We start from the raw sequence: 13,743 nt of genomic DNA on the forward strand, positions 1-13,743 counted from the left end.
GCCAAACCCTATCCTTCCGACTCCTAGCACCAACCCCCCTCATCAACCTTACCAACTCCGCCGGGCTCTCCGGTTATTGTCTAGCATGCACTGGTCTTTCCTGACCTCCCTCTTACCCCTGGGTCTCGCTGCCGCCCAGCAGGTAGGCCACGACCTGAATGAGACACACCCCAGGCTCGAATGGAGCAGTTGCGCCGTCGACGGAGGCTGCGAGAAGGTAGACGGCGAGGTAACCATCGACGCCGACTTCCGATGGCTGCACAACGTCGATGGCTACATGGACTGCTACTACTACAACGACAACATGTGGAACGATTCGGTCTGCGACAGCGTCGAGAACTGCACCACCACGTGCGCGCTCGAGGGCGCCAAGTACACCGAGGTCTACGGCGTCAAGACGGCTAACAACACCCTGTCGCAGCGGCTGCGAACCAACTACGACTTCTCCTCCAACATCGGCTCCCGCCTCTACCTCATGGAGTCCCAGAAGCGGTACCAGACCTTCACCCTCAAGGACAACGAGCTGGCCTTCGACGTCGACCTGTCCACCGTCGAATGCGGCATCAACAGCGCCCTGTACTTCGTACCCATGGACGCGGACGGCGGCATGGCGCGGTACCCGACCAACGCGGCCGGCGCCGAGTACGGCACGGGCTACTGCGACGCCAGCTGCCCGCGGAGTCTGCGGTTTGTGGGCGGCAAGGCCAACTTCGATGGCTGGATCCCCTCGGAGACGGACCCCGTCGCGGGCGCCGGCAACATGGGGTCCTGCTGCCCGCAGTTCAGCGTGTGGAACTCCAACGCCCACTCCTTCGCCATGTCGTCGCACGTCTGTTACGAGGACGGCCCGCATGTCTGCCAGCAGGGTAACTGCCTGTACAATGAACCCTATGCTGAAAGGGGCCCGGGGAGGTGTGACGCTACGGGGTGCAGTTATAACCCCTACCGGATGGGCAACAAGGACTTTTATGGCAAGGGGAAGACGGTTGATACGGCGAGGAAGTTTACGTGCGTCCTCTCTTTTCCCCCCCTGTCTCTGTGTGAACCCCCTAGCGTGATAAACCCCCTCCCAAACCACTCATCCATATATCTCTCCGCAGGGTCGTCACGCAATGGACCGAGGACAAGGTAACGCAGTTCCTAATCCAAGACAACCAAAAGTTCGACGTACCCGCCCCGACCTGGGACGGTCTGCCGCAAGAAGCCGGCCTCTCACGGGATATGTGTACCAGTCAGTTCCCCGTGTTCGGCGAACGGGACATCATGGCGGAGCTCGGCGGCTGGGAGCACCACAGCAAGCAGCTGCTGAACCAGCCCATGGTGATGGTCATGTCTATTGGCACAGATGTGAGCGCTCCCGCGGCTTTTCGTTGTGGCCTGACACACTAACTTACCAATCAGCACTATGCGTGGAATCTCTGGCTCGACTCCCTATACCCGCCCTATGACTCGAATGGGTTTCCGGGGCAGGAGAGGGGCGATTGCTTCCCCATCGAGGACAATGATCCGTGGGTAGTGAAGGATATGTGGCCGTCTGCGTAAGCTACCAGCACAGGATTTCTCGTCGAGTTGAGCTGACCTGTTGCAGTACGGTGAACTGGTCGAACATCAGGTTTGGGCCGATTGGGTCGACGGTCCAACTTTGAGTGACTGCATTATGAGTAGGTTGTGAATAAACTGCTGTGCTGCTTCGTTGAAGAGCGGCGTGATTGCTGGACTCGACTTGAACAAAGCAGACATCCGTTGCTTGCATTCATCATGATCTATGATTTATCGTGTCTACCAACGACCCCATCTCCAACTCCATCCAAACACCTTCCGATGCAACCCAACCGTCCCAACCCAACAAGAGAAAAACATACACAACGGCTCTCAACCCTACACTCCCATCAACAACCCCCCCTTCACCGCTCCACATAAACAGGAATCCCATACACCACCGCCGCCGCAGCAGTAACAAACCGGAACCTACACCTCTCCCTCGCCCTCGCAACCGCCTCCACCAGACTCGCCTCCCCATAACCCCCGCTCTCCTCCCCCTTACCCTCCCTCCCACCCCTCCCCTTCCCCTTCCCCTTCCCCCCCTTACCACCACCATCCCCCCCTCCACAAACCCCCCACGGCAACACCCCCCACTCCTCCACCACCCCCACCGCAAACCGATCCACATCCCGATCCGTCACATCCCACAGCGTGCCCACCACGGCCGGACACCCGGCCATCATATAATTCCACACCGGGCCCGCGGGCTCGAAATCCCCGTGGTCCGCCAGCGCGGCCGACGAGCAGCCCATGAGCAGCACGGCGGCGCGGCAGCGGTCGAGGCGGCGGATGGTGCGCGCGCGAATGTACTGGGCGCCGGACCCGTGGCCGAAGTAGAGGAGGATGTGGGAGGCGGTGAGCGCGGTGGCGAATTCGGTTTCTGTCGGGGGGCGGTTGGTGATGGATTTCCAGGTTTGCGGGGGGAGCTGCGTGGCCAGGGGTTGGGCGAAGGTGGATTGGGTCGAGGTTAGGTCCGAGGAGGGGTTGAGGATGTAGGTGCCGCCTGCGGCGAGCGGGGCGTGGTGGCCGTCTGGGGCGGGGGCGGTGGTGGTGCTGGTGGTGGTGGTGGTTGTGGTGGGTTCGCCGTCCGCGCGTTGGCGGCGGTCGAGGATTAGGCGGCGGAGACAGGCTAGTGAGGGCATGCGCGAGACGGCGAGGCCTTGCATGCAGGGGAGTGACTCCCAGGGGAAGACGTGCAGGGCTTTGTCGAGGAGGAGGATGGTGTGGATGTTGGTGGGGGCGTCCTCGGCTGCGTGGGTAGACGAGTGGTATGCGTTGAGGGCATCCATGGTCTCGACCACCATCGAGTCGAAGTCGATCTCGTCGTAGGCGTTGCGCTCGCCGTGGAACTGCAGGATATCCACAACAAAGTAGAGGAGGTCCGTGAGCTCGTCGTCAAAGTCGCAGTCCGGCTGGGTGATGTCGCCTAGACCGACGAACAGCTCCAGAACGTTCATGTCCAGCGTAGCCTTGGGCCCTTGCGCCGCTTTGGTCCTCTTCCCGCGCACCTGTCGCCGCGAAGGGAGATGCTTGTCTAAGATAGCCAAGAAATCCCTCTGGAACGTCGCCAGCAGCTCCGGACGGCGGACGTGCTGCGAGAAGATGCCTCTAAACCCGCCGAGCCAAATTTGCTCAATGCTCCCGAGCAACTCCTTCAGTCGCTGATCGAGAGCCTCCCGCTCTGCCCACCACGCACCCTTGGCGCCCTTAGCAGTCATGTCCCTGGAGTCGTGGCACGTCTTGTTGATCAGCTTGATGATCTCCAGCAGCTCGGAACGGCCCTGCTGAAAGTCAAAGGCATCGCTGTCTCCCTCGCGGGAGCTTGCCCGCTCGAGGGGCAGACGGATGACAAAGGGACTCTGGCCGGCTTGGAGTTTGGTGATGCAGAGGTCGTGGTTGCCCTCGCTGAGGGAGATGGAGATGACGTTCCAGGGCTTGGGGACGATGTCGATGTAGTCCCGCTGGATCTTGTGGAGGTCGAGCGTGAATCCGAGACTCGACCTTCTCGTGCTCGCGGACTGAAGCGCCGACGGCCACGAAAGCCCGTCATTCTTGCCCGCATTCTTCTCTTGGATCAGGGCCTTTCGTTCCCGACGCCATGTGAGGTTCCGAGCGAGCTCAACCGAGTACGACGTCTGGGCGGAGTGGATGGCCGCCTTGGTCTTGGCCGACGTGGCCGTGAGAAACAGACTAACGTTCTGGAGCATGCCCGAGATCCTGTGGATTAGGCTGGCATCTCCGGTCAGGGCAGCCACCGAGTGTGCCTCAAGAAGGTAATCGTGGGCCTCGCGAAGGTTGTCGACGTACAGCCCCGGGTTGGCTTCCTTGACGACTACTTGTCCCGGGCTTGCGGCAGCAACTCGTGATTTCTTAGGTGACGCAGGCTTCGCACGAGCTGGCGAGGCCTTGTCGGAACCAGAGAGGGCGGGGAAGGAGATGGTCGACTCCTGAATGACAGAAAAGACAGGATCTTGTGCCATCTGCTCCATGCTTATGCCCATGAGGCACGACGCCATGGCGACTTGTCTGGCGGGCAAAAGTCCGGACGCCTTCGACGCAGCAGTAGCTTCTACGAGGGCTGCCTGAGCTGCCGCCCATTCTTTTTGTCGTAGCATGGACACGGCCTTTTGCACAAGAATCGACGCCCGCAGTTTAGCCAGCTGAGCGTCCTCCTCGATTGCCATCAGCTGGGGAGCGGTGACGATGGCTGTTGTTGCTTTTGCCTTCGCTGCGGTTTTGGCCGTTTTCTTGACTGGTGCCTTCTTCACGGGGGCTTTACGACCGCCCCTGCCAGGTTTCTGTGCAATGCTCAGTTTCGCCATCTTGTTCTCAACCACCACGGTATCAACCGGCTGAGCCTCAACTTCGGGGACCACAGCAAGGCTCTGCGCGATCGCCTCGGCTTTTGCTAGCAGAAGCGCTGCCCCCTCGGAGTCGTTCTGGGAGAGGTACATGGAGCTGATTTGGCAGGCGAGCGTAGCCGAAGAGTAAGAGCGGTTGTCGTCGGGGAGCAGAGCCGAAGCTTCTTGCAGCATCTCGAGCGACTTCTCAGCGTTGGCGGCTCTCCAAGAAACCGCTCCGATCCAGGCGGCGCACTCTGCGTTGTAGAACTCGGAATCGACCGTCTTAGCCATTTTCAGCGCCTGCTCTGCGTAGTACATGGTCTCTGGGAACATGCCTAGGTGAGCGTACATGGAGGAGAGGCGGAAGACGTTGCGGTATAGGCAGTGGAAAAGCTTCCAAGACTCGGGTCCGGGATTCTGCTGTTGGGCGTCCCCTCCGAGGGTCATTGCGGACACATCAATGGTTTGGTCTTCAACTTGGCCCTGTTCCGGCAATGCCTTTGGCGCAATCCGGGACTCTATCTTCGCCCAGTCTTGGAAAAGGGTGCGGACGCTGTCTCGGGAGTAAGCGAGCGCGTGGTGAGAGTCGCCGCGTTCCAGAGCGATGAGAGAGTGCAGGTAATAGGCGTGTGCGACGAGCCGCCTCCTCTCAGCCCGAGTGTGCTTCTGAGGCGCATCGGCATTGAAGGCGAGCTGTGCCTGAGTAAGGTGGTCCTCGGCTTGCCTGAAATTGCTGAGCGCGAGAAGATGCTCGGTGAAGGAGAGATGGAAGTTGGCAAGGACTTCACTCCGCAGTTCGTCGCCGATGTGTTCCAGCGCCTTCTGGAACACCAGCTCCGCCTTTGACGACTGGCCCAGATTTGTGTACTGTAGAGCGAGGCACGAACTGTGCTGGACCACCTCTTCAGCCTTCGGCCCCTCAGACACCCGCGCAATGTCGGCTATGAGCTCAAGGACCGTTGCGAGCATGGTGTCCCGGCCCTTCATGCGGAGGAAGTCGGCGACGGACTGAAGGTACTCCAAAAGGCCCGGTATATCATCGATCGTTTTCTCCAGGGCTGCCCTGTCCTGAGATGCTGTGGTAATCGACCGCCAAGTGAAAATGGACCGTTCAAGCGCCCGATCACCCCGGTAGCCATCCACCGCGGCAGCCAGCGAGCTGTACAGGGCCTTCATATGCGGGAGAAAACTCGCCAACCCTGAGTCCTCTCCGAGGCCGCCAGTGTCCTTGAGCTGCGCGGCGTCCTTAGCGACCGAGAGCAGTTCGGGAGCCCTGTCGAGGTTACCGAGTGCCGAGCAAAGCAAAACGAGAAGCACCCTAAGTCTACGAATCGGGTAACGTGTGGGGATATAGGTCCGAAGCAGCGCGTCGACAACAGGATGCTCCAGTGTGATGTCGACTTCTTTCGCTCCATCCTTCAGCAAGATGAACCGCAGGCGGTGTTCCAACGCCGCAGCGCGCTCAGGCTCTTCAAGATCCACGGTCCAGTCAATCCAAACCTGCTCCATTTTCGAAATTGCCAGCAGCGCGCGTGAGAGGCCCTCGGCCTTTGCGTCGCGGGTCCAGACAACGGCGGGCGATCCGGTCGCGAGGGATTTGGCAACGTACGCCAAAACACCGTCCTCCAGGAGGCTTGTCCGGATGTTCTGAAGAGCACCGAGTGCCTCCTCTCCCCTGCCGAGCGTTCTGCAGAGGTCCGCCATGCGTTCCAACTTCAAAGTGAGCTGGGCTTTTTCCTTTTCGCCGCTCGTTCGGTCCTTCACGCATTCGATGGAGCGCCTGAGGGCACGCAAGGGCCCGACGTCTTTCGAATCGCTAGACTGCTGTCGCAGGGCGCTGTATTGTAAGTAGTAGAAATGCGAAATCTTTACGTAGTAGGATGTAGACGCATTAGATGTGGCCGCGTTTCCGGTGTACTCCAAAAGGGTGTTGCAGTCACTGAGGACAGCGTCCATAAGGTCCCAAGAGAGCCGTGACTGATCTAGGCTATTCTTGATGGTCATGAATGTCGAGTCGAGGATGTGCTGAAGGTATTGCAACATAAGCTGCCGTCGTTGCTCGTATCGTAGGTAATCCTTGGTGCTGCCTTTCGGTCCAGGGGGCTTCCCGAGCCACCGGAGGCAGAAACGCGGACATTGCAGGATGAAGGTTTCTAGAAGCTCCTTTGCCTCGGACGAGGGTTGGAAAATGCTATCGCCACCCTTGGCGAGGGTGAGTAGAAGATGCATGGCCGTCTTTCGAACAGCGCAAACGTTGGTCAGGAGTTCGTCTAGTTCGGTAGTGTCCCCCCGCAACGGCCCCTGAATACCGGCGACGACTTCTTGGAGAAGCAATTCGTCAGAAAGATACTTCGCCGGCTGCTTGAGGTGAAAAGAGAGCAGCTGGGCCGCAACCGCGCAGGTTTTCGCGATCGATTCGGCCTTCAGGTCCATGGCGTCTCGCAGCTTGGTTGCCCACATTACAGCGTCGGCTATTTGTTGGGCGTCGCGCGCCAGGGTTACCAAGGTCTGGCATATTCCAGCAAGGGGGAGCTTGGATCCTTTCGAGGGGCAGTAGCCGTGGCTTTGAAGCTGCTGGTAGATTCGGTTGAAGATTTCTGAGCAAACGGCATAGCTGGATTTGGAGGTTTCGGATGTTCGTCTGATGTACGCACTAAGGCATCTTGACAGAGGGACCATGACATCCTTCTCAGCGTCTCCCTTGTGCTTTGCCAATTTCCACCAATGCAACCGGACCTCCAGCGCGAGTGCTTGTAATTCGAGAGCGGATGCAGGTGATATGCTGAGCCGGGACTCCTGTCCCAAGGCGTCGTCTTTGTTGGACACGCTGGGGGTCAAGGAAAACAGACACTGTGCCACCGTTTCCATTTGTCGGGCAATTTTGGCCACGTCGACCCCATCTTCCTTTGCCGCGAGAAGGAGTAAGTTGGCAGGCGAAGAGGCGTGGTCCTGTCGGAGGTAGGGCAGGACCGCTTCGATGGCTGAGGGCTTCTTCGCCATTGCCAGAACCCGCAAAATTTGGATCTGGGTGGTGATCACCAACATGAGCCGTTGTCCCGAGGCCGTCACGGTGCCGAAGTCAAGGAGCTCTGAGAAAAGCTGTGCGGCATTTTTGGGCTCAGCACTGGTGGGCTTGGCCCCCTTCTTTCCGTCCGCAGACACAGGCCCCTCCAGCTTTCTTTTTAGAATCCGCAGCTCTTTGATAGCCTGCTCCTGTATGTTTAGACCGAGCAACTTCCCGACCAGAGCCGACATGCCAGACTCAAGCTGAAGATCTGGGAGGGTGATCTTCCCGGAGGCGGGTAACTGACGGAGCGCAGCCAGGGCCACGCGAGCACACTCAACGGTGGCGAGAAGATTCGTTGTGTTCGATGACCTCGAGGGCGATCGGGCGTGCCTCGTAGCGACAGGCGAGGTGGACTGCCTGTTAAGCGCACGGGGTTGTAGGGGCGTCATGGGTGCTGAATTTGACCGCCGGATCGCGTTTTTGGCTGCCGTCTTCGCCAGGCCATCCTCTTGAACAGGTTGCGTCGCAGGGGTCGGGGTCGACGCGGGTTTTGCAGCCTCTCCGAGAGCTTTGAGGGTGCAATTGACGACGTGTGTTGCGAGTGCCGCCTTTTCTCGCACCGACAGGCCATTATCCGCCGCAGTTGGTGTTGGTGTTGGTGTGGGCGCGGGTCTGGCACGTCGTGACGGTGCTCTGGAAACCGTGTTCGTTCTCGATCGGTTCGTGTTCGCGGTCTTGGAGGGAGGTCGGGGGGTGGGCTCGTCGGCGGTCGATGTTTCGTCCCTGGGGAGCAACAAGGTCTTCAACAAGACTGAAATCGCGGGGGTGCAGGTCGCGACGGAAGAGACGGCGCTGCGAACAGCATCCGCCTGGGCGAGTGGTGTATCCATGAAGAGAAAAAAGAGGAGTGTGTTATGGGCTGATCCTTAATCATATCATCGCCGTTCCGAGGACATTATCCAAAAGACAGCAATACCCAAAGCAATGAAGTGCAATGAAGAAGTTTTGGTGTTCGATGTTTGAACTTGAGAATCTCCAATTGCGGCCCGCTCGCGTTTGGTGACGACAGGCAGCTTCTCCAAACAGGGGTTAGTTGCTGCCCCAATCCGGGTTTGACACCCGGCAAAAAAGCGACGTGGCGTTGGCAGGGCAACCACAATGGATCTCAGGCACTGGCACTCCCGGGAGTCAGCTCCCATTGCCTGCCGGGAAGCCCTCCAGGGGGTGCCAGGCTCGGCAGGGGTCCACCCCGAATTTGAACAACTCCCGAGTCCCGTTCTGTCACTTTGACCTGCAAAGTTTCAGTGGGTCCCCGCACTTTCCCATCTCCCATCTCCAACTTCAAGTCGAACAAGTCCACACGAGACCAACATGAACCGGGTCGCGCTTCAACGCGCGCTTTTAGCGCCAAGTCTCCGACAGCAGGGCTTATTGCAAAAACCGCTGGCATTGGCCCTCAACACACGCCCCGTCAGTTCCGTCGCTGAGGTGTCCTTCTGGAAGTCTCTCGTACCGAAACCCCTCCGATCGCGGTCACCGTCGAGGTGGTGGAGGAAGAAACTCAAGGTACAGAAGGGGTGGAATCCTGCGACCTTCTTTATCTTCATCTTCTTGTTGATCGGATCCATGTCTATTCAGATGATCGCCCTCCGAAAAGACTTTGCGACCTTCATGCGCCAGTCCGACGTCAGGATAGGCTTACTCCGCGAGGTGGTGGAAAAACTGCAAAAGGGCGAGGACGTGGACGTGGAGAAGGCTCTGGGCACCGGAGACGCAGAAAAGGAGTTGGAGTGGGAGCAAGGTTCGTGCTCCTGGGAGACTGAGACACTGGGACGCAACATGCTGACGGATAGGGCAGTTCTGAGGGAGATTGAGCGCGAAGGACCGGCAAAGAGCCAACGCAAGAAGCAACCCGAACCAACACCCCCACCGGCACCAACTCCGGCACCAACATCTGCGCCTACACCAGAGGCGGATACCCCACCTGAGCAAGAAGGCACCAGGCCACAGGTGCAGAGCACCCTCGCCAGCAAGGGCTTCTTCTGAGCGGCCCCTTCTCAGGGGCTCTGCGTCTATTATCATCTATTGGTCTATTGTAACATGTTCTTGAACACAGCAGCCTCGTTTTCCTGAAACGCTGCGCTGTCGGGTGACGCACCCCGGAGAGCAGACTGTCGCATATCCTGAACAAGAGCCGGCAGCAAGCTATCGGTGGACATCTCTAACCTCACGCCCTGGCCGCCCGCCTGGGCCGGGTCCAATCCTGCAAAGAAGAGATCCTCGCCCCTGACGCCGCCGATGTTGACAATCCCAATCGGCATCCCCCTATCCTTGGCGCGCTTAGCCAGCCTCCACGCGGAGTACGTCGCCATAGATGTGGCGAGGATCAAAAGCTTTCCAGCGCCATCGATCGCATCTTCAGCCGCTTCCTTCACGCTACTAGCGATGCTTTCCCCGAACATGACAACCGCCGGTTTCAGGATACCAACATTGCTCGTCGGGCTCCAAGCACCATCATTATCGACCTCCACCATCCCCTTCGTCCCATCCGCCAACGACGGCGGACTGCTCAAACACGTCGGGCACGCCGGATACCGGAAAGTCGTGTACGGCGCCTCAGGCAGCTCCACATCACCATCCGGATTCATGCGAATCCCGCGCGCCCGTTTCTCATGCGGGTCCTCCGTCTCGAGCGCCCCCGTGGCGATCGCCTCCTGCAGGAAGGCATCCCAAACGGGGTTCAGCCGCGCCAGCTCGGCCTGGAACCGGTCCCGCGGCAACTCGCTCCGGCACGACGTGCACACGGCCGAGCGCAGGTAGCCGTGCAGCTCGAGCGTCGGAATATCGGGGTGCGCGCGGGGATGGAACGAATCCACGTTCTGCGTGATGACGCCCGACAAGAAGCCCAGCCTCCCCAGGTCCCGCACCGCGTAGTGGCCCGCGTTGGGCGCGGCGTTGCGCAGCGTGGTCCACCCCAGGAAGCTGCGCGCCCAGTAGCGCTTGCGCGCCTCGTGGTTGGCCAGGAACTCGTGGTAGTAGATGGGGCGGTACGTCTTGTTGACCCGGTACGTGCCCTTGGTGCCGCGGTAGTCGGCCAGCCCGCTCGCGACCGAGAGGCCCGCGCCCGTGAGGAGCACGGTGGACCGCGGCAGGTGGTCCCGCGCCGGCGGGGCGTGCAGGAACTCTTGCAGGGCGGCGACGGCGCCGGGGAGGGAGCGGGCTGTGGGGGGGATGGTGGCGGGCGGCGGGAAGAGCTCGGTGTAGGGGATGCGCATGAGTGGTTTCTTCATGTTGGGTGGGTTATGGGGGGGTTTGGATAAACAGGAATCAAATCCCGATGTGCACTATGTAGTGTAGACGGGTGTGGCGTGGCGATGGACCCTGTTCATCAAGGGATTAATTTGAGATTGAAGCATGCTGCGTAATCGTCATGGTTCCGGAAAGGTGGGTTACAATTCTCGGTTCACTCCGGTTCCTCATGGTCAATGCTCACACCCCTGCTTGTATGTATTTACAAGTATGTCCAGATTATTAGTACACAGAACATACCGTGACCGTTACAACACATGGCAGTGAGAAGAAGATCAGGCACAAGAACTCGAGTTCAAGGAATTATAGCTACATACTGTGGAGGTACTTCGTAAATCGAGTAAATACAATTTCTTTCGTTCCGCCCTTACATTCGAGGTTTGGTTGACATGCACATTTGGAGCCCTCGGGTAACAGACTGCGTCTTCCGTACTGTCTCGATCAGCCGATGCTGTTCTCCATACCCCCCTGGATTCATCCGGCAAGTGGTGCGATGTCGGGTGCATCCAGGAAGTGCCGCCCACTACAAAACGTGCGAAGTTACCCCTTATAGCCAGCTGCCGCCAGTGACGCGCTGGCTGCCATCGCGAATGGAATCGAGAATTACTTGACCGTCCTTCCGACGAAGCCGCCAATCCAATCCTCTTTTCGCCCAAAGTACAAATATTGACCAACCCTGTCACCGGAATTTCCCAGCGCCTCCCGACGCCAATTAACCCTATTCTGGCGCGCCGAGGTCTCTCATTTACTTCGTACGTCACCTTGGTACCCAGGTAATTCGTTTTTTCATGCTTCCGCTTAATTGCGGGCGCTGCGCGAGCCCTGCGCTGGTGCAACTGCGTGCGACGAGTGCCGCGTCACAGCTCCATCCAAGACGGGCACGGAGCCGTCAACCGCCATGCCCGGCATTTATTAGCCATCCCAGCAACAGCAACCTCTCGGGGACACATCACCCACAACTCAAAGCAGTGCGCATCTTTCAGACCTTTTCCCCTTCTCGGGCATTCACAAATCGGATGCGCCGTTCGTTACACCCCGACCCGACGTTACCAACCAGAAACACAACCACAACTCCGACTAAACCAATACATCATCGTCTCCCCAACCACAACGCCGCCATCATGGGCGCCGGCAAGACCCAACAAACACGAGGCCACGCCGGCCACAGCCACAGCCACGGCCACGGCCACCACCACCACCATGACAACGTCTACCTCACTTCGACCAACAAGAACGACGCCGGCGTGCGCATCACCCGCATCGGCTTGTACTCGAACCTGGGCATGGCCATCGCCAAGGGCGCGGGCGGGTACGCCTTCAATTCGCAGTCCATGATCGCCGACGCGTGGCACTCGCTGACCGACCTGGCCTCGGACGTGCTGACGCTCGCCACCGTGTCGTGGAGCCTGCGCCCGCCCACCGAGAGCTTCCCGCAGGGGTTCGGCAAGGTCGAGAGCCTGGGCTCGCTCGGCGTCTCGAGCATGCTGCTGTTTGGTGGGTTGTTCATGTGCATGAGCAGCTGCGAGACGCTGTATGCCCACTTCTTTCTGGATGCCGAGGCCGCGCGCGCCATGCTGGAGCATGGCCATGGCCACTCCCATGGGCATGGGCATGGACACGGCCATGGGCATGGGGGTGCGCCGAGTCTGCACGCGGCGTGGCTGGCGGCTGGGACGGTTGCGATCAAGGAGTGGTTGTATCATGCGAGTACGTGCCCCTCCCCCCACCTCTCTTCCTCTCGCAACCCTCTTCTCCTTACTCCCCACCACCCCCGTTTCCAACCATCCACTAACACCCTCCTCCCCCCCCCAAACAGCCATGAAAGTCGCGCGCGACCGCAAATCCTCCGTCCTCGCCTCCAACGCCGTGCACCACCGCGTCGATTCCCTCACGGGCATCGTCGCGCTGTGCGCCATCCTGGGCGCCAACCTGCTCAAGGACGCGACCTGGCTGGACCCCGTCGGCGGCCTGCTCATCTCGCTGCTCGTCATCCGCGCGGGGCTCGGCAACACGCTCTCGGCGCTCTACGAGCTCGCCGACCGGTCCATCGACGCCGAGGTGCGCGAGTCGGTCACCAAGCACGTCGGCACGTCCCTCGCCGCCCTGCCGGATAACTTGGGGGGGGAAGTTGACCTGCGTGATGTGACGGGCGTCAAGTCCGGGCAGAACTACCTTGTTGATCTGGAGCTGGGCGTGCCGGCCGCGTGGACTGTTGAGGCTGTGCGGGTTGTGGAAGAGGCTGTGCGCACCCGCGTGGGGGGCAAAGTGCGTGGTGTGCGGAGGGTGAGGGTGCGTTTTGTCCCGCACACGGCGCCCGTGCCGGATCGGTTTGATGAGTTTATTCCGGGGGATGTTAGTCCGAGGAGTAGTCCCGAGCCGGAGGATGGGGAGGAGAATGGGAAGGAGGGGCGGAAGACGCAATGAGGAGGGGCCTAAGCGAGCAGGTCTTGCTGGGCTTGGCTTGGCTGTACTGTCGAGGTACTGTCCTGGGTTGGGGATGGGCGCACTGTTATGTGTGAAAACTCTGGCCAGCCCGGTCCGTGGTTCTGGTCAAGAGGACTAGTGGGAGTGAAAAGCGTGGCTCCGAGGCATTGGTCTTTGTATGAGGGGATTCATGTGCTATACTTAGGTATCTACCGTGTACATACATACATAGGTACGTAAGGTAGGTAAGTGTTGGCGGCGATACCCAGCCTCTGGTAGCCAGCTGGCCCAGGAATTGGCGCGACAAGATCGCAATAAAACAAAATATATGTTAGTTAAACTTGGTCACTAAAAACCTGCAAAGTCAGCAAAATATGAATGGGCCTAGATCCGTTCTACTGGGGACAAGGCTTAGAGGTAATCAGACGGTATCCATCCAGTGCTCTCTCGCCTTACCTATCCCGACCCGTTCGATATCAGAGACTACGGCGAGCGTGTACTACAGAAAAAATCGTGGCAGACGCAACTGACAACAAACCAAGGTCTTTTCAACCCCATCTATCAAGCAGCGTCACTCGTCTAACCTCCACGACAACACTCAACTCATCAAAAACCAAA

General features: G+C 59.3%; 5 protein-coding genes across 5 annotated transcripts; 3 read left to right on the forward strand and 2 right to left on the reverse strand.

The window, feature by feature from the left end:
* Positions 1 to 85: 85 nt before the first annotated feature.
* Positions 86 to 2,004, forward strand: B0H64DRAFT_461162 (glycoside hydrolase; the record flags this gene model as incomplete). The annotated part of the gene is made up of 3 exons (XM_062807493.1): positions 86 to 1,008; positions 1,101 to 1,369; positions 1,575 to 2,004. 3 exons carry the CDS (start codon positions 86 to 88, stop codon positions 1,670 to 1,672), a joined length of 1,290 nt encoding a protein of 429 aa, XP_062659704.1. The 3' UTR covers positions 1,673 to 2,004.
* On the reverse strand, positions 1,905 to 8,282 carry B0H64DRAFT_321409 (peptidase family C50-domain-containing protein; the record flags this gene model as incomplete). Its single annotated transcript, XM_062800507.1, has 2 exons — positions 1,905 to 2,007; positions 2,137 to 8,282. 2 exons carry the CDS (start codon positions 8,280 to 8,282, stop codon positions 1,905 to 1,907), a joined length of 6,249 nt encoding a protein of 2,082 aa, XP_062659705.1.
* Positions 8,283 to 8,635: 353 nt separating this feature from the next.
* Positions 8,636 to 9,460, forward strand: B0H64DRAFT_165205 (uncharacterized protein). The gene is made up of 2 exons (XM_062798664.1): positions 8,636 to 9,193; positions 9,251 to 9,460. Exons 1-2 carry the CDS (start codon positions 8,764 to 8,766, stop codon positions 9,436 to 9,438), a joined length of 618 nt encoding a protein of 205 aa, XP_062659706.1. The 5' UTR covers positions 8,636 to 8,763; the 3' UTR covers positions 9,439 to 9,460.
* Positions 9,461 to 10,980, reverse strand: B0H64DRAFT_165206 (DHS-like NAD/FAD-binding domain-containing protein). Its single transcript, XM_062798665.1, has one exon. The coding sequence runs from the start codon at positions 10,680 to 10,682 to the stop codon at positions 9,483 to 9,485; it is 1,200 nt and encodes a 399-aa protein (XP_062659707.1). The 5' UTR covers positions 10,683 to 10,980; the 3' UTR covers positions 9,461 to 9,482.
* An 842-nt stretch (positions 10,981 to 11,822) lies between these two features.
* On the forward strand, positions 11,823 to 13,125 carry B0H64DRAFT_322138 (cation efflux family-domain-containing protein; the record flags this gene model as incomplete). The annotated part of the gene is made up of 2 exons (XM_062800548.1): positions 11,823 to 12,408; positions 12,518 to 13,125. The coding sequence occupies 2 exons, from the start codon at positions 11,823 to 11,825 to the stop codon at positions 13,123 to 13,125; spliced, it is 1,194 nt and encodes a 397-aa protein (XP_062659708.1).
* Positions 13,126 to 13,743: the final 618 nt, after the last annotated feature.

This window comes from Chaetomium fimeti (genome assembly GCF_033439085.1).
Source record: "Chaetomium fimeti strain CBS 168.71 chromosome Unknown B0H64scaffold_4, whole genome shotgun sequence".
NCBI classification, from domain to species: domain Eukaryota; kingdom Fungi; phylum Ascomycota; class Sordariomycetes; order Sordariales; family Chaetomiaceae; genus Chaetomium; species Chaetomium fimeti.